General features: G+C 37.5%; 1 protein-coding gene across 2 annotated transcripts in view; it reads right to left on the minus strand.

Moving 5' to 3' along the window:
* Positions 1–818: 818 nt before the first annotated feature.
* Positions 819–20,709, minus strand: part of PPP4R3A (protein phosphatase 4 regulatory subunit 3A) — a 51,989-nt gene continuing 32,098 nt past the window's right edge. Inside the window, exons 5-15 of one of the 2 annotated variants that reach the window (XM_024231871.3) lie at positions 19,488–19,565; positions 18,988–19,104; positions 18,433–18,549; positions 15,793–15,924; positions 15,587–15,689; positions 13,420–13,578; positions 7,839–8,008; positions 5,313–5,455; positions 4,625–4,815; positions 3,955–4,181; positions 819–2,067 (exon numbers count right to left, since the gene is read on the minus strand). In XM_024231871.3, coding sequence (XP_024087639.3) covers positions 1,957–2,067; positions 3,955–4,181; positions 4,625–4,815; positions 5,313–5,455; positions 7,839–8,008; positions 13,420–13,578; positions 15,587–15,689; positions 15,793–15,924; positions 18,433–18,549; positions 18,988–19,104; positions 19,488–19,565 — 1,548 coding nt within the window. In that variant the 3' untranslated portion in view covers positions 819–1,956. Of the gene's footprint in view, positions 2,068–3,954; positions 4,182–4,624; positions 4,816–5,312; positions 5,456–7,838; positions 8,009–13,419; positions 13,579–15,586; positions 15,690–15,792; positions 15,925–18,393; positions 18,550–18,987; positions 19,105–19,487; positions 19,566–20,709 lie in introns of both variants that reach the window. The other variant, XM_024231870.3, reaches the window with a different exon arrangement.

Here is a 20,709-nt window from a genome sequence, read left to right on the forward strand (position 1 = left end):
ATAGTGGACCACAAAATGAAAGCAAGTGATGCAAGTTCTTCCCTCAATCTAAGAACCTGCAGAATACCAAGACAAGTGTTTCAAGAATCACCCAGAAAGGTCAGTTTTAAATTGTATGCTTAAGGCAGAAACATTACTTGACATGGGGCTTTCTAGGTAAAAAAGGAAGACATAATATAATTGGCTTAGATCCTAAGAGTTTTTCTTCTCTTTATTTGCAAGATAAGTTGATTAACTTCAATTATTAATAACCAAACCCTGTGCCTCCATATTAGATCTATACTCTAGTGAGATATAATCTCATAATTAAGCACCCAAAGTTTTTGTTGTTAAAAAAAATTATCAGCCAATAATAAAACTTTTAATGACTGTAGCAAGTTGACACTTTCTGGTTTTCTATCCAACTATGCAGTATAGTCTTGTTTTTGGTACCACCATCGTAATTTACTGAGGAATAAACAAGACAAGACAGAGAAGCACACAGCGCTTGCTAGATACTCAGTTAAAGTATATGATACTTAAAATAGCATCCTTTCCTGGATATGAAGTTTTATTCACATTTGAAAATATATTAAGTTCTAAACTCTTCACTTTAAAAAGTGAGGGTAAGTAGAATTATTTTCATTTTCCTTGAAATAATTTGATCACATCTAAGACAACAAAAAGAACCTATTTAAAAATACTGTTTTAATAAGGTGACAGGTGATGGTCCTCTGGCCAGGTATTTATTTAGAAACCACCACTTACAAGTCAAACTGGTATTCCAAAGGGAGTAGTTAAAAACAAAAACAAGAAACATACAACTAATACAATTTCTCTTACTCTTCACTTTTCTTTTTATTATTCAAAAGTCAAATGTTTTTAAATCATCCATCCTCAATTTTGATTTAATGTACCGTCGTTTCCCCAAGAAAAGAAATTTCAGAATCTCTTTGGAATACTAATTTCATGTTTCTAGATTTAACAAAACTGTTGAAGTTTTAAATTCCACTCTATTTCCCTGAATTCTCAAGACAGTTGCTGATGTAAATTTTAATATAAAATATTTAGTCACAAAATAGTATTGCTTTTGTATGCACATAGTTGTAAGATTACTTTGCTTTTGTCAATAAAAACTATACCATCTTTCATAAAACTCTAAACAAATTAAGAACTGTGATGTAGAACAAAAATTACACATGGTAAAACAGGTACCAGCACAACGTTAGGTTATATTACATCAAAAAAAGTTTTAATGGTCCCAAATATATATACTCAACAACTAAGCATACACTCAGGGGAGGAAAAAAAAAAATCAAAAACAAAGAAAAAAATTATGACACAAATGACCACATCTAGAATTCCACTCAATCTTTAATCAAGTAGGGAGAAGTCCCCACTTAAAAAAAAAAAAAATCTGCAGTTTGAAGGGCCAAGGGAACAGATAAAAAAGAGGAAAACTTTATACTCGCCCCTCCCCCACAGAGGTTTTCCAAACCTGTTGTAGCTTGACTAAAATGTTCAGAATGTATGATTTTAAAGGCAGGTCTCTTTATACAAAGAAACTGCTGGCATTCTTGACTAGTGAAGAATTATGGCAGAAAGGCCCATTCTTCTGAGTCTCAAACATGGTCCAAGAAAGCATATTCTGATTGTAGCAACTGACCAGTCAATCCAGAGTTCCACTTACAAAACCCCTGCCCTGTTGGCTTTTTGTTTCCATTTCCTTCCCTGAGAAAAGGGCAATGTGTGGTCCAAGCTGGAGAGCTCAAAGGCTTAAGTCTTTCCCCTAAATGTATGATATCCCCTCCTCCTGCTCCATTGAATTGGCACTTGATGAGCAGAAGTCAAGTGTAAGAGGCTGATCTGTGTCAGTCATTCACAAGAGACCACTGCGCTTTGTTGTGGATTTTGTATGGGGGAGGGGTGGAGAACCAGTTTTTTTCAACAGGTACTGATCCTAGGCCGTTGCCATTATTATGAATCAAATTTTGCTTTCTTTGACAATGGTAACGTATCTTCCTTATCTTCATCCTCATCATCATCTTCATCATCATCAGGATAATCTACCAGACCCACGAGGCCTCCCTGTTAAGAAATAAGGATTATTTAAAGAACAGAAAACAAAACATATAAAAACACTGGTGTTTTCTGGCTGGAGAAAGAAAATAGATCTACCAACATAGTAACGGTGATTATTTCTGGGTGGTGGGACTGTGTTAAATTTCAATTCATTATGTTTACATATTTTCTAAATTTCCAGTAATAAACATGCATACTTTTTTACAATAAGGGAAAACTTTGAGTTAATTAGAATTAAAGCAAAAAATTTTTTTTTCCCCAAGTCGGAGTCTCGCTATGTCACCCAGGCTGGAGTGCAGTGGTGCGATCAGGGCTCACTGCAACCTCCACCTCCTGGGTTCAAGCAATTCTCCCTGCCTCAGCCTCCCGAGTAGCTGGGATTACAGGCGCCCGCCACCATGCCTGGCTAATTTTTGTATTTTTACTAGAGACAGGGTTTTGTCATGTTGGCCAGCTTGGTCTTGAACTCCTGACCTCAGGCGATCCACCTACCTTGGACTCCCAAAGTGCTGGGATTACAGGCATGAGCCACTGCACCCAAACTAAAGCAAAAAAATTTAAGTAGTTTATAATCCTAGCAAATTACCCAGGAGTTAGAAAATGAATGAAAAATGTTTCAAGACTTAATAGCACATTAAAATTTTTTAAAACATAAAGTCGAAAATAGTATAAAAATGAGGCTGAGCATGGTGGCCCATGCCTATAATTCCAGCACTTTGGGAGGCAGAGGGATCACATGAGGACAGGAGTTCGAGACCAGCCTGGCCTGTTAATTAACATGGTGAAACCCGTCTCTAATAAAATTACAAAAATTAGCCAGGCATGGTGGTGCACATCTGTAATCCTAGCTACTTGGGAGGCTGAGGCACAAGAATCGCTTTAATCTGGAAGGTGGAGATTGCAGTGAGCTAAGATCATGCCACTGCACTCCAGCCTGGGTGACAGACTGAGACTCTGTTAAAAAGAAAAAAAAAATACCAAGAAGAAAACTGCAGCAGATAAAGAGACCACCAGAAATGAGGGTAGATAGGCTTTCTATTAGAGATTAGGAAAGCAGTTCTACCCTGACTCTTCCTCATCATTTCATCTGGGTTTCCTTTTAGCCCTGCTCCGTCACCAGAAACGACTGCTGCTTGCTTTATTTATTTATTTTTTGAGACGGAGTCTCACTCTGTCGCCCAGGCTGGAGTGTAGTGGTGCCATCTCAGCTCACTGCAAGCTCCACCTCCTGGGATCACACCATTCGCCTGCCTCAGCCTCCTGAGTAGCTGGGACTACAGGCGCCCGCCACCACGCCCAGCTAATTTTTCTATTTTTAGTAGAAACGGGGCTTTACCATGTTAGTCAGGATGGTCTCGATCTCCTGACCTCGTGACCCGCCCGCCTCAGCCTCCGAAAGTGCTGGGATTACAGGCGTGAGCCACCATACCCAGCCCTTGTTCCTTTCTTATATGAAATGTTAGTGACAGTAGATGTTTTCTTAAAAAAACAAACCTTAACTGGCAAAGTAAAGTTAGAAGTATCCAGATATTTAGATTATCATTCCCCACAAAGGCTTTATCTGGGTATTAGTTAGGAAAATTTATTCAAGAATAACTGAAAACCTTAAACATTTCTGTAAATGTTGACATACAAATTTGAAGTTTCAGTTCTAAAATGCAAAATACCCAAGTAAGAATTCACACTATATTCAGACTTGCATTGGTCATAAAAAAACTTTCAGAAATTTCTCAACCTTTATATAAGTTCAAGTGGTGGAGGGGACTCATCCTCTAGTTCATGAATGTTAAATCAGTTCTAGGTGGCAGTAACCAAAGGGAATCTTAGTCAAAATTATTGTTGAGAAAGCTTCAATTGCGAAAAAAGGGGGCAAAATGGGAGTCAAAAATGTACCTTTGTAGTAATAGCTGCCGTCTGAGATGTATTTTTAGGTACGGATCCAGGAGAGCCTGGAGATCCTGGGGATCCAGGTGATCCCGGAGAACCAGGCAGATTTGTTGTAGATGACTGGCTGGTGAGGTTAGTCTTCGTTCCACTGGACAGGGAAAGCTTGAAACTTGGGCTCTGCCGTCCAGAAAGATTTGTTTTCAGAAGCACTTCCTTTTCCTCACTTTCTTTTACTAAAAATGAGAATACTGTCAATAGTTGTCCCCCATACTCATTCTTTTTTAAATTTCCCCAAATGAGGTAACACTAAAACACATTTAACTAGCTTACTACGCTGGGTAGAAACATTGAAGTTCAATTTATAAACGAAGCTTACCAAAATACTAACCACAATTCCATTCATTTGATCTTACTCCAGAGAAGAAGTGAAACCTTCAGACTCATATTTAGTATCCCTACCCTTCCTGAAATAGTAAATTCCTTATTCAACTCAAATTAAGAAAACTTAGTCTATGCCTGCACAACACTGCTATTCAGTCACATCCCATAAAGCAATGGAGTCTTTAAACCCTATGCCATCACATATTCCAAGCAAATAATCATTTTGTCAAGAAATAAGATTAAATCTAGAGTAAGAAAGCCTTAATTTTCTCTTGCCCATTTTTTTTCAACATACATTTCTTCCTTTCCATGAATTTACTTATTGGATCCATAATATCATCATCATTTTTAGTTTTGTCAGATGGAGACACTACAGCTTCTCCATCTTCCATGTCATCTTCATCTGTGTTAAACCACATCTCTTCTTCATCTTCTAGTGTTCTGGCATCTCTTCGATATCTGTGATTCCTCAAGATGGAACGCATACTACGAGTAGAGAAGAAAGAGTAAATACAATCATATATGGACTTAATTGTACTGTTACAGATGACTTATTAAACTTGTCAACATAGGGAATTAACATGAAATTTACAAATATTAAAATATCAATGTAAATCCAGGTATTTAGATTAATGTACAAAATTTTAAAGAATAATTTGTAACCTTAGTAACTTGTAAATTCAAAGCAAGTAATATAATGCTCTGATTTTATTTTGAACACATGAAGCCTCACTTCCACTGTTTGGTCTTTTTTTTTTTTCCCCATTATCTAGCCTGATAAATGCCTGAGGTATTATACTAATAACCAGCCTAATCCTCAGGGAAACGTTTATGTTGACGACCCTTACAGGAAGCTACAATTTCTATTTGTTATCTGCTGATTTCCCCGTTCCTTGTCAAGCCAAATAATATCAAATAAACAATAAAGCCACTACCATACAACTTGATGCTGAACAAATAGGTTTAAATATATGGTAATTTACCTGTCAAGTTTGGGATTATCTTGCCTTTCTCTTTGTTGTTCAAATCTCAGTTTTAATCCTTTAAATGTCTGTACATAATCTACATCTTCCAGTGCTTTCCAGTAATTTTCAATTACATGAGCAGTTAATGATTTTATATCTTCCTACAGAAAAGAATAGTAATGAAAAAATGATAGGAAAATGTCATTTTAGCAAGATGAGGCTTAATTTAATCAATTCATACCCACCAAAAATAGCTTAATTTCGTAAAATTACATAATCTTAGAGATAACCAAACAATAAAAAATGGGAATAAAGTACATTGGCTACTATAGTAGTCCCCAATTTATCTATGGGTCTTTTTTTTTTGAGATGGAGTTTTGCTCTTATTGCCCAGGCTGGAGTGCAATGGCATGATCTTGGCTCACTGCAACCTCTGCCTCTTGGATTTAAGCGATTCTCCTGCCTCAGCCTTCCGAGTAGCTGGGATTACATGCATGCGCCACCACGCCTGGCTAATTTTGTATTTTTAGTAGAGATGGGGTTTCTCCACGTTGGTCAGGCTGGTCTCGAACTCCCAACCTCAGGTGATCCGCCCGCCTCGGCCTCCCAAAGTGCTGGGATTACAGGAGCGAGCCACTGTACCCAGCTATCTATGGGTCTTTACAAAGTAAATGCCCAGGTCTTGTCCTAGGTGATTCTGATTCTGATGTGCGGGCTGGGTATGTGTATTTTTTAGAGATGGGGTCTCGCTCTGGCACCCAGGTTGAGATAGAGTGATATGATCATAGCTTACCGCAGCCTTGAACTCCTGGGCTCAAGCAATCCTCCCACCTCAGCCTCCCGAGCAGCTAGGACTATCGGCATGCACCACCATACGGGGCGAAGTTTTAACAAAAAATTTTTGTAGAGATGGGGTCTTGATATGTTGCCCAAGCTAGTCTCTAACTCCTGGCCTAAAGCAATCTCCCACTTTGGCCTGCCAAAGTGCTGGGATTATAGGCATAAGCCACTATCCCTGGCCATGGACATATATGTTTTATTCATTAATTTTTATTTTAGGTTCAGGGGGTCCATGTGCGTATTTGTTATATGGGTAAACTGCGTGTCACAGGGGTTTGGCGTATAGCTTATTTCATCACCCAGGTAGTAAGCACAGTACCCAATAGGTAGTTTTTCAATCCCCACCTTCTCCTACTCTCTACCCTCAAGTGGCTCTGGTATCTGTTGTTGTTCCCTTCTTTATTTCCATGTGTACTCAAAGTTTAGTTCCCACTTACAAGAGAGAACACACAACAGCCATGCGTATTTTAAAAGCATGTCACAGGCTAGGTGAAGAGGCTCATGCCTGTAATCCCAACAGTTTGGGAGGCCGAGGTGGGCAGATCACCTGAGGTCAGGAGGTTGAGACCAGCCTGGCCAACATAGTGAGACCCTATCTCTACTAAAAATACAAAAATTAGCTGGGTATGGTGGCGCATGTCTGTAATCCCAGCTACTAGGGAGGCTGAGGCAGAAGAATCGCATGAACCTGGGAGGTGGAAGGTGCAGTGAGTCGAGATCATGCCACTGCACTTCAGCCTGGGTGACAGAGTGAGACTCTGTCCCCACACCCCTCTCCCACCCCCCAAAAAAAGCATGTTACAGAAAAGTTCTGGAGATGAATAATGGTGATGGCTGCCAACAATGTGAATGTATACTTTAAAATGGTTAAAATAGCAAGTTTAATGTTTTATACTATTTTATCCCAGCTTTTAAAAAAGCATGACATCCAGGTACTGAGGTATGCACCTACAGTCTCAATTACTTATGAGGCTGAGGTGGGAGGATCGTTTGAGCCCAGCTGGGCAACATAGCAAAACCCTGTCTCTAAGAAGCAAACAAAACAAAAAGCCATGCCAGATAAATTTGCACAGCATCAATGAGAACCACTAGCTTATTACATTACTAGAGAATAAAGAGTATTACGAAATTGGTCTTTAGAAATGTGTAAGTTAAGAAAAACACATTCAAATGCTTATCTGTCAAGTGTAGTTTTGCTTTCTTAAAATGATTACTGCGACCATCCTACAAAGCAGCAGTCCCTAACCTTTTTGGTTTCATGAAAGACAATTTTTCCACCAACTGGGGTGGGAGTAGGGGGGCACGGTTTCAGGATGAAATTGTTCCACCTCACAGTTAACCAAAGGGTTCATGCTCCTAGGAGAATATAATGCTGCTGCTGATCTGATAGGAGGTAGAGCTCAGGCAGTAATGCCTGCTTGCCAGCAGCTTACCTCCTGCTGTGCAGCCTGGTTCCTAACAGGCTATGGACTGGTCCACGGCCAAGGGGTTGAGGACCCCTGCTATAATAAAAGATTTGTAGCTGCTGAGAGGTAAGATGTAGCTTGAATCAAATCTCTCACAGGCTTTTGGTACTTTCGTTTTTTTTTTTTTTTTTTAAATCTCTCCAAATATTATAATCTCAAGCCAAAATACTAGGTAATGCATATTCAATTTTTCTCAAACAATTAAAACGAAAATTCTAATTAAAAATACAGAACCTACCACTCTAATAAATTCAAACATCTCTATTATGGCAGAGTTCATCAGATTGTAGCGGGATCCATTGTTTAGAAATGCTTTGACTACTGGTTCAAACAAAAAACTTTTCATTATGTAGCGGTTGTAAAACTCATCTTTTAATCCAATAATCTTTCTCTTAAAACGAAGGGCACCTGAAACACAGAGGCATTGTTGTTTAAATCACATACCACTCTTCCATACTTTAGACTTACCAAACAAAAATAACCATCAAACCAAAAAAAAACTGTTTAACACATATCAATAATTATTTATGATGTTTGCACTTCCGGAACTGTGAACCTAAAGATAAGGATTATGAAAGTGTTATCAGAAAAATGTCTTCTAAAAGTAGTATATGTCATCATAGAACACAAGTCTTAGAAAGCCAGAAAAATCCTGAAAATAAACCAGTTACTAATGACCAAAATGTAATTTACATCTAAAATAAGAGCTAAGACAAACAAATGAACCTATCACACTACTTAAGATGAAAAAATTCAACAGGACCTTTTATATCCACCTTAATAGAAAAAAACAAGTGTTTTATTAGGGCAATCCACTGTATAATTTGATCTTCAATATTTTTGGACACTCTTATTATTTTGCATTGTAGTTCATGGAATTTTATTTATTTGTGGATGTGGCTGTAGAAAGGCCATAAACCCACAAAAATCTGCATGACCCAAAATTTGCCTTGCCATAGTTTAAAAATAAATTTAGAGGATGTTATTTAAAATGTGGTCCTCTATGCTTATTGTAGCGAGTATGCTTTTTAATTTTTTTCTAGTTTTCATTTTCATAATTAATTAGGCTTTAACTTACAGATTAAAAGGTATATTTACATCTTGAGGTATGGGGAGTTACTTAAGTCACCATTCATCAAGACACAAATATACTCAGACAGCTAGACTTCAACAAAGCCCTCTTTACCTAAATGGAATTATCAGTAAGTTAATGCCCCAGTTATTGTAAACAGTGCAAAAAAGCATACTCACTTCATGCAGTCACATCGTCTTCGGTTGGCAAGATTAAATATTGTGTTTGTATTTTGGTTTCTTTGGAGATCATGGAAGTGGCTCGTTAAATTGCCAATTTGCTATTAATCAAGTCCTTCATGAGCAGGTAGCCAGGCAACCATGCTGACACGGTTTCTGGGTGGGAAGGCAGAGGAGTAAAGCAGCTCAATTTTTCTTTAGTTGGCAGAAAAGAGGTCCACAAGTGAATGCCCAATTAGGTACAGTTGATTATTAACTGCCTTAACAATGCAACTTATTTAAGAGTGTATCTTTCTTAAGAAACACTCTGGGCAGGGAGTTTCTAAATAGTTTATAGAATAATAATTGCATTTTGTTTTTTAAACTACTGAATATTTTTAAAAACATACTCATGGTGAACTAAGACATTTTAAACACTAAGAGGCATCTTTCTGTGTGATAAGTCAAAGCCTAACAAGGGTTTATTTTCCCAAAACAATATTTTCAGTTTGTATTTTTAAGGTTATTTGACAAAGGAACTTACTGAGGCATTTCCATTTGTTAGGAATAAAAATCAGTACTTTAGAGCTAATATACCACCATTTTAAACTTGTAATAATTAAGGCAGGAGTATTACTATTTTAAGAATTCATACTCCCAACTTTGCAGGCTTTCTGGAGACTTGTGTCCTACCATAACACACACACACACACACACACTGACCCCTCTTGTCTGACTGTAGCTCCTAGGTGAGTGAAAAACTCCTTTCCTGAAATTCACTAAGACAAGGGAATGTAGATGGCACCACTGCACTTCTTCCAGAGCACTTCTATCCAGAAACTGCTGGGGTAGATAGAAGGAGGTTCTACTGGTCTTTTTGTTTTGGTCCTTATTTCCATTTGCTCTTACATTTTTATATCAAGAACTTTGTATTATTACCACTCAAATCCATCCCTTAAAAGAAACCTGCATCAAAAATATCCAACCACTATTCTTTGCTGTTGAGTAAAAAGCTGCTTTCAAAATTTTACCAGTAAGATCTAGGAAGTCAAGTCACTCAAAGTAGAGTGGAGAAAGCTTTTAGGATAGGCCAAGTTGGCATTGCCACTGGATTTTCAATGTAAAGCACATTCTGCTTCCACTCACATCTCTAACCTTCATTAACATTTCCAGGAACCTCTTGTGCTTAGTTTCAATCATCTCTAAAAAACATTATTTATCTGTACTTTATAAAACGTGAATTTCATGTAATAAATTTGTGACTTTTTACCTTGTAACTAATGATAATTGAATATATGCCTCTATAATAAAGCTTTATTTCATTCCTTTTTAAGATTTCCACGTTTTTAACAAGAACAACAAAACACCCTCAAACAACATAAAAGTATGAGCTAAAGGGCTACAATGTAAGATCCAAGGAACTTAATAAGGCCAAGGAAATTGATAGACGTGATATCTAGCCTCTAAAGACCGAGTTTAGAAACGATTGCTAGACACACCTACATACTTAACTAGTTGTCTTTAAAGATGACAAAGTATAATAATTAAGCAGCAGCAAATATAAAAAAATTAAAAGCTCCCTAAATCCCCAAACTGTTACATTTAACTGCTCATTACTGTCTGCATTTATATATGTGCACCTAAACTTAAATATCAATAAACCCTCCTTTAAAAAATACTATACCTAATACTTCAACATACTTTTTTCAGAAGAACCACAAGTATCTTAAATTTCCTCAAATTTATTTTAGTTCTTAGATATCTTTGATAAAAACTCCTATTGCATACTACAAAGCCAGTTCTAAAAAGCTTGTTCCTAATGACAGGCATCTTTGTTAGGAAGATACTTATATATCCTCAACCCTGGGAAGAGAGGTACACCAAGAAGTCCTTTCAAAGAGTTAGGTTTAATGATAACCTGACTCAGTTTGGAAAATATCAACAATGAAACATAACTAAGATTTTGCTAACACACTTAGTTTCCAACAATAAACTTCCTTTACTTAAAAGATTCTCTCCAAAGTTCTCATTAGATTATGAGAAATTTTCTTTGCAATACTGCAAGCAAAATAATGAAATGACGAACTGAACTAAAGAAAAGTCCTTTCCTTTCAGCTGCATTGTCCTGACTCTCTTTAAAAATGACCAAGTAGGCTGGGCGCCGTGGCTCACGCCTGAATCCCAGCACTTTGGGAGGCTGAGGCAGGTGGATCACGAGGTCAGGAGTTTGAGACCAGCCTGACCAACATGGTGAAACCCCATCTCTACTAAAATACAAAAATTAGCTGGGTGTGGTGGTGCGCTCCTGTAATCCCAGCTACTCAGGAGGCTGAGGCACGAGAATCGCTTGAACCCAGGAGATGGAGGTGCAGTGAGCCGAGATCGTGTCACTGCACTCCAGGCAAGGCGACAGAGTGAGACTCCATCTCAAAAAAAAAAAAAAAAAAGGGAAAAAAGAAAAAAAAGACGAAGTATACTTTGTCCACATGCCACTTTTTTTTTTTACCCAATTAACATGTTAACTGTGTATTCAACCAAGAATGCAATACTCTCCCATGACCAAGACGCAACTCAAGTTACCAATTGTGTGAAATTTTTCATCTGCCTCATTAAATTATAATGAATTATTTCCACTATGCATCCAAACACACCTCAATATAGTGCTTATTACTGTTGTATTTTGATTTTCACATGACTCCCTCCTCCTAATGAACTGATTCTGTTGATGGCCAAGTCCAGGTCATAACCATCTTCATTTTCCTCGTACACCAGATATAAGATAGTAATCAGATCTAAGATGCCACTGACTAAGCTACCAATTATAGTGACATGCCATTAACCCATTCATGCTAGAGGTTGCAAATTTTTTTCTGTAAAAAAAAAAAATCAGACCTTGGTGATGACCTTGAGCAGGATATAAATAACTCCCACAAGCTTAGCGTTCAAATAATGGAACACTAGGCATAAATGGGTTAATTGTAAGACTCATCTTGATTTCAGAGATAATGTGTAAAAGTGTACTTTTTTGAATCAATGAAATATAGTTGTGTTTAATATGTTTGGTAAAATAAAACTAAATTTATTCATTTATTCAGTTTTTCCATTCTGCTCTCAAATCCCCTTTCCACACTTGAACAAAACTCTATTGTCAACATAAAAGAACAAGTCAAAGAGCTATAAACTCCCCCTCTAAACTTGGCCTCAGTGTTCTCACTTTTTCTGTGATAGTATATGAGAAAAATGAATATAATGTTGCCCTGATAGGAAGTTTAATGAATTTTAAAAGAAAGCAATGTTGCTTTTATAAAATATAAAATTTATTATTTTTCTTGGGTGGGGAGACAGTGTCTCTCTGTTGCCCAGACTAGAGTGCAATGGTGCAATTTCAGCTCACCGCGATATCTGCCTCCCAGGTTCAAGCGATCCTCCTGCCTCAGCCTCCCGAGTAGTTGGGACTACAGGCGTGCACCACCACACCCAGCTTTCTATTTTTAGTAGAGACAGGGTTTCACCATGTTACCCAGGCTGGCCTAGAACTCCTGACCTCAGGTGATCTGCCAGCCTCATCCTCCCAAAGTGCTGGGATTATAGACATGAGCCACTGCGCCTGGCCATTTATTTATTTATTTATAAATTTTAAATAAAATTTTAATTTATAATTATTTTAATAATATGTAATTACATGATTTAAGGATTTTTTAAACATCAAGCAAAACAATTAGAAATGAAGTAAAGAAGATTAGCAAAAACGGATATATATATTCAGGTCTCTAATTAGTGCATGACTATGACTGCTTCAAACAACAACAACAACAACAACAACAACAAAAAACACTCAAACTTACCTTTAAAAACCAAAGGGCAAAAATTAAATTACCACCAGAAATCTCTTACAGAACCTCTAGGGTGCCCCTAAATTTGGTCTAACAACTTACCAGTAAGGACCACTTACATATGGCAACTCATTACCTGAGATGTCTGGCTGCTGCTTGATAAAGAACATTCTGGATTAACCTATTTTCAATTCAGAAACATGGTTTTCTCTAACAAACTAGGGTCTTAAGAACACTGTGAAAGTCATTTTGAAAAACTTACGTCTAAGAACAATCTTGTTATTAGACTATATTGCTCTAAAAGAGTCTACAAACATTTTCATAAAGGTCCACCTAGTACATATTTTACGCTTTGTGGGCCACATATGGTCTCTGTACCATATTCATTTCTCTCTTCTCAGGCCACCTTTTAAAAATTTCAGCTTGTAGGCTGTACAATCACAGGCCGTGGGCCGGATCTGGCCTCAGCTGTAGTCTGTCACCCCTGCTATAAAATATCCAAGGTAAAATGAGCAAAGTGCTGTTTTAGTAATGGAATATAACACTGTAGATACATTCTACTCCCTTACTGTATATTAAGAAGAGAGTCAAGAAAAACACCTGCTCAACATGGCAAACCTGCATAATCAGTGACAGAGCTAGTATTATGACCTAGATCTCCTGATCTGTAATCAGTGGTCTTTTCATTTGGGCAATAAGATGTAAAAAATGCCAACATGCCAATAGACAAAGATGAGAAATAATTCTAACACTTACATAATGCCAAGAAAGCATGCTTGGAGGCCATAAGAACTAGCACTCTCCGGAGGATATCCTTATTAATAATGTAGTTCTTTATGTGGTAGGTATGGTGCTCCACACAAAATGTTAACAATTCCAATACAAGTGCCAATAGTTGGGCAGTCTGAAAATCATCTAAAAGAAACAAAACACAACTAATTATATTTAATGACTAACGTTTTCCCTTCTAAAATGTAAGAACTCAAATTCTAATCAAGTAAAATCTCTTCTATTAACCTAAATATGTTAACTTTAGGGAGGAGGAAATTAGCATTTACTGAATGCCTAACATGTGCCAGGAATGGTGCTTTACTTTTTTTAATTTAATTTTAACAACCCTATAGGAAACTGTTTCACATTATGAGCCTATTAACTAACTAGACCCAAGTTGGAAAAGTTAGTAAGGCAGAGTTAGGATACAAATCTAGAGTATCTGCCTTATTCCAAAATTCAAGGACCCTCTACCAGGTATCTTAGCATGTTCTCCAACAGATACAGCATATGAGGTTCTGCCAGACACCGTGTCATCTTTGGTGCAATTACTCTCTCTCCCTGTTCCCTTGATTCCAGTGTGTTTTGTGCCTCCTTTACTACTTGTAACGAGTCTATACTGAATTATAATCATTGACTTATCTTTACTCCTCACTAGGCAGCAAGCCTCTGAAAGGCTTTTTTTCATTCCCCCACATTTAGATTATAACACAGTCCTTCACAAAATCACAATGAGTTCTCATCTTAATAAAGGTTGGAGGAATAGAACATGTGGTTTGGAAAGAAGCCTCAAGCTTTACCTAATATGAATAAAGCAGGTAAGAAAAATGGACATTCACATTTCATGGACTTGATTCTGGAGTTACACAAAAAGTAAATTTAACTTGTATTTTATGTGAGTGCTATAATTATGCTATATTAAGAATTCAAGGCTGGGCGTGGTGGCTCACACCTATAATCCCAGCACTTTGGGAGGCCAAGGTGGGCAGATCACTTGAGGCCAGGAGTTTGAGACCAGCCTGGCCAACGTGTTGAAAACCCCACCTCTACTAAAAATATAAAAATTAGCCAGGCGTGGTGGCAGGCGCCTGTAATCCCAGCTACTCAGAAGGCTGGGGCAGGAGAATTGCTTGAACCTGGGAGGCAGAGGTTGCAGTGAGCTGAGATCCCGCCACCACACTCCGGCCTGGGCAACAGAGCAAGATTCTGTCTCCAAAAAAAAAAAAAAAAAAAAAAAAATTCCAATAACAAAATAATATATTTACTCCTAAAGCTTAAATAAGCAATTTCTGAATGTAGACCTAAAACTACCTCCTAAATTAAACACACACACACGCACGCTAAAGCTCTAATGAATACAATGCAAAAATAACAAACCTTAACATATCTTCAATATAAATAAAAGTAGCTTAATATCGTGCAAAAATCCTAGCTCTGTCTATACATCTGGAGTACAAATAATTTAAAATGAATTTTTCATAGCTACTGCCCTCTATATTTCACCAGTGTAGATGCAAACTGAATACAAATATTATTCAACAAAAAATTATCTTATTTCTTTTACATGTTTCTGTTATCTGATTACAGTACTTTTGGGGAATTTTTTTTTTTTTTCGAGTCGGAGTCTCACTCTGTCGCCCAGGCTGGATGGAGTGCAGTGGCGCGATCTCGGCTCACTGCAAGCTCCGCCTCCTGGGTTTACGCCATTCTCCTGCCTCAGCCTCCCCAGTAGCTGGGACTACAGGCGCCTGCCACCATGCCCAGCTAATTTTTTTTGTATTTTTTTAGTAGAGACGGGGTTTCACTGTGTTAGCCAGGATGGTCTCGATCTCCTGACCTCGTGATCCGCCCGCCTCGGCCTCCCAAAGTGCTGGATTACAGGCCTTTTAGGGAAATTTTTATCATGAACCTTTCTTTTCAAAATACATTATTAATACTCCAGGTTGCTTTTGATAAAAACAACCAACCAACCAACCAATTATTAAGACCTCTCCCTGATGGTTTGAACTTTTAAAGACTACTACTTTTTAAAAGGTGTGTCCTCCCAGCCTCTACCTCCCACTAACTGCCTCCTAAAAAGATTTACTTAACACCAACTTTGAATTCAGCATCCAAGAACAGAGAACTTAACTACCAACCTGAATTATCTTACCTTTACTAGGTTTGTCTTCTGTTGTATTTGCTAGTAAAGGAGCAGTGAGAACATGCATACAGTGCTTGTAGAAGAAACCCAGAAATTCAGTCTTTTCTGTTTTCTAAGGAATCAAGAACAATTCCATGAACTTTAACCGCACTGGTTCCTACCAGCAATACACAATATACTAGCTATGAAAAAGAGGGAAAATGCTCATGGCTTACATTGGCAGTGGCTAGCATGTTCTCTGGGTCAACTAAAGTTCGAAGCAGGCCCATAAGTTGGACTGCTCCTCCAAGTTCAGGATCTGTATCACAAATCATATGTTCTATAATGAGGTTGATGAGCAAAATATCCTGGAGAGAAAAATAGACATACTCAGGATCACTTATTATGAGAGAACGGAAAAAGCAAAAACTAAGACACATACCACAGCATTATACCTAGGCTCTAGCTGTTTTGTTAACTGCAAAGTGAAATGTTTAACTCAGTTATCTGACAGGACATATGACAGTGTTTCATTCCCCAAAGTGTGGTACAGGGACATAGCCCTAAATAGAAATTTCTTGTCTATTATTTTTAAATTCCTCTGAATAAAGCAAAAGCAAAGTTTTAGTTTGGTGATAATATATCTTTACAACTTTCTAATAATGTAATCTACCTTTTGAAGAAAGCCAGTGGGTTTTATGACCATAGCTTTAAGTGTAAGAATATTTAGGTAGGATTTAGAACATCATTTTACTTTCATTGCTTTTATTTTAATTTAATTTTATTTTTTTGAGATGGAGTTTGCCTCTTGTTGCCCAGGCTGGAGTGCAATGGCACGATCTCGGCTCACTACAACCTCCACCTCCCGGGTTCAAGCGATTCTCCTGCCTCAGCCTCCCTAGTAGCTGGGATTACAGGCATGTACCACCATGCCCGGCTAATTTTGTATTTTTAGTAGAGACAGGGTTTCTCAATGATCATCAGGCTAGTCTTGAACTCCCTACCTCAGGTGATCCGCCTGCCTCAGCCTCCCAAAGTGCTGGGATTACAGGCGTGAGCCACCGTGCCCCGTCTATTGCTTTTATTATTATAGAGTCCTTCTATTTATGGCCAATGATGTATGTTCTCCATTTGAAAAAGTGATATAAAATTTCCTTTTAAAATAAATTTAGGAAAAAATTATCTGAATGTCTGAAATTGGAGAAAATGAGACTATGGTATTTAGAGAGTGCAGAGAACAAATGGATTATACACGTTCTAAATATCAAAGAAAATAGATGGCAGGTTTTCCTGAGGTCCTATTATGACTGGTATTCCTCACCTAAGTAGTAAATAAGATTGAGAGGGATTCAGTGAGAAAATCCCTGCTCTTGCCTATGTGTATGCAAAGGCAGGATGGACAAGGGATAGAGAAAATGCAGACAGTAGATGGAAATGATGATCAAGAAGAGTGGGAATCAAGAGTCCTAGTGATTGAAATGTTATTCTGTTGCAAAACAGGAAAAAAAAAAAAAAAAAAAAGAGTCCTACTGTGTGTATTTTGAGGTATATCAATACATGTTCATATGTTCAGCTCATGGGTTAATGGGACCAACAATAGCCTTTATTTTCAATAATACAGATACTTTGGTTCTCAAAGAATTTTTTTTTTTTGAGATGGGGTCTGGCTTCGTCACCCAGACTGGAGTGCAGTGGAGCAATCATAGCTCACTGCAGAGTCAACTCCTGGTCTTAAGAGACCCTTCCTTCTCATCCTCCTGAGTATCTGGGACTATAGGTGCATGCCACCATACCTAAGTTTTAAAAATTATTTTTGTACTAAAGGAGGGTCTTGCTATGTTGCTGAGGCTGATGTTAATATTTTATGAAAGAAAAACATGACACAACAGTTCAAACTGGTGCTTTTTTGCACCTATCCTGCACTATACCTTAAAAATAAAAACTTCAACATAGCAGTTACATGGCATTCCATTTCCTTTTGACATCACAATACATTAAATAGGATCTTTTCAAAAAGTAAGACAGTCTATTTTCTTATTTCGTAAAAATACCACAGGCTGGAATTCTAAACAGATTTTTTTTTTCCTTAGGGGATCTTTATTCCCCTCCTCCCTTAAGAAGGACCTGAGAGCAGGTCTTTCTTACTCATTCTTACGTAAAAAGTTGCTTCCAAATTGTTATAGGGGAAGAAGGAAAAAATCAGAATCATTGGTTCGATTATTTTAAAATAAAGGAGAGCACACATATTTAGTGCTCTCACATGTCATGCACTATGTGATCCAGGCGCACCCTTCACATTGCCAGGATATATTCTCTATTGCTTTAAAATCTGGTATATCTCAGATGCTAACGTGTGAGTGTTTGTGAACAACATAACAGCTTGTTCTCTATGGCTAGGCAGTAAAGAAACAGCACCCTTCATATTTTAAGGGACTGTGCTGCATTTCTTCATTCTTGACGATTTTGAGAATCTACCCTAAAGTCAATGTTTTCCTAGGTAACTTACTCATAATTCCCCAGATACAAGAATTGATTGACTAAATGATTTAAAAAAGACAACATAGCAAGTTGACTTCAGAATTAAAAACAAAACAAAACAAAAACAAACAAAAAAACCTGACATGAACATTTTAAAAGGCAATTTAAATGAACATAAATAATTGCTGTAGGACAAAGTGATAAACTGAGACAGGAACCAATTTAGGGGAACAATAAGCCATCTGATATTTTGGCTACACTTTTCCCAAACAGCAACAATTAAATCTTAAAAGTGAATAATAAACACAGTTATAGCTTCCTACGTATAAATACTTACTATTAGTACAAATAATATTTACCTTGCTGGTTATTTTTTGCTCTGTTAACTTCTTACTTACATCATCATTCTGCTGTGCCTCCTGCATGACAAACTCTCGCACCATGGACGGATTATATTCAACCAAGTATGAGAATATATCAGTGGCAGCACTTTGCACCTGTGTGTCATCCATGCCCTGCAGACACAAAACATTTATTTTCTTGTACTTATAAAAATATGGAACCTATAGCTACGTAAATATCCAAACCTAACAAAACATGAAAAAACTGCAATGTAAAAGAAAGGTCAAAGAAATTCTTCTGCATATAAAACTCTTATTGTATGGATAAAATTATACTTTCTAAATCATTTATTTGTTTGCCTATTTTAACATTTCAGCTAATAAGCTGCAAAGCTGACAAATTATCATTAAATTATAGAAAATTCCTTTAACTGCATTCTTTCACTACTGTGTGAAAACTGTCTAGTATTGGAATTTTACAGCTTCTTTAACTTAATGAACTACACAGCTAATATTAAATATTGGCTATAATAGAATATTAGCATGTAGCATTAAAAATATTAATTTTGGCATTAAAAATGGTAATTAAAAATGAGGAGACACAAAACTTACAAGGATGACTTCTAAAGCTGGTAATATGCCCATGTTTGACAAAGTCTTGAAAAAAGCATCTCTGTTTTGAGGCTGTAGCGTTTGGGAAAACGCACAAAATTCTTTTAAAAAGTTAACCTGAAATTAGAAAAAAGGATAAGCGATATAAAAAGTTTTACTTATTTATTTATTTATTGAGACGGAATCTTGCTCTTGTCACCGACGCTGGAGTGCAATGGCACGATCTTGGCTCACTGCAACCTCCACCTCCCGAGTTCAAGCGATTCTCCTGCCTCAGCCTTCTGAGTAGCTAGGATTACAGGTGCCCGCCACCATGCTTGGCTAATTTTTGTACTTTTTAGTAGAGACGGGGTTTCACCACGCTCGCCAGGCTGGTCTCAAACTCCTGACCTTGTGATCCACCCACCTCAGCTTCCCAAAGTGCTGGGATTACAGGCATGAGCCACCAAGCCCGGCCAGTTGTTTTATTTTTATGCTTTTCATAGTATCTAATTTCTTACCAATTCCTGTCTTTTTTCCTCATCTGTTGCTTCATCTGTTAGTTGTGCAAACAAATCTGTCAGAAATTTTTCATCTTCCTGTGAAACAAAGGACAAATGCAATTATGTTAATGCTAAGATTGTCCTAAAATATAATTTCAGGATGCTTTAATATAAACAGCAATAACTAAAAAAAGGAAAGGTGGTATTGGCAATGCTGTCTTTTTTTTTTTTTTTTAACAGAAGGACAAACCACACTATTAAAGTATAAAATTTTGTCAAGGCTCTATTTTCTAAGCCTATATAATAAAGGCCAGGTAGTAAATATTTTGAGCTTTGCAGCCCATGTGATCTCTACTACGAGTACTCAACCCTGCTCCAGTAGTATGAAAGTAGTCACAGACAACTGGAAATGAATGGATATGGCTGTATTTCAATAAAATATTACTTACAAAAATAGCAGGATCAACACTTGCTGACCCCTCACTTCCATAGGTTTTATAACCTTAACTTTTAAAAGGTAGGTTCTACAACCTCTCAAATGAGAATGAAAATGAAGACAAAGCTACTTTAGTGTTTTAAAGATACAGAGAATGACTCAATTATTTAAAAAGCAAAATTTAGAACTTTTTGTTTTACTTCCTCATTTTATAATTCAGACTTGGATTTTAAAATTTACCCAAGCCCAATTAAGGTGGCAGAGGCTTCATGATTGCCCGGTCAATGTTTCTCATCGCTATTTTTTCATCAAGATCTTGGCTTTTGTTTTGTTTTGCTTTTTGAGACAGAGTCTTGCTCCGTCACCCAGGTAGAGCACAGTGGTGCCATCTCGGCTCACTGCAACCTCTGCCTCCCAGGTTTAAGCAATTCTCCTGTCTCAGTCTCCTTAGCAGCTGGGACTACAGGCACACACCACTACGCCCAGCTAATTTTTGTATTTGTAGCAGAGATGGGGTTTTGTCATGTTGGCCAGTCTGGTCTTGAACTCCTGGCCTCAAGCAATCCACTGGCCTGGGCCTCCTGAAGTGCTGGGATTACAGACATGAACCACCATGCTCGACCAAGATTTTAATTACATACTACCTCAGCTAGTGGAAGTAGATTCAATACCACTCCAGCCCTAGACATGCTTCACTCTAAATACATATACACATGGATGTGTATACAAGCTCCCAACTAGATTACTAGCTCCACATTCACTGTTGTGAGTGCTCCAGAAAAATCTTCTGTGGCACTAAGTTAG

Source organism: Pongo abelii, chromosome 15, assembly GCF_028885655.2.
Source record: "Pongo abelii isolate AG06213 chromosome 15, NHGRI_mPonAbe1-v2.0_pri, whole genome shotgun sequence".
Lineage (NCBI taxonomy): Eukaryota > Metazoa > Chordata > Mammalia > Primates > Hominidae > Pongo > Pongo abelii.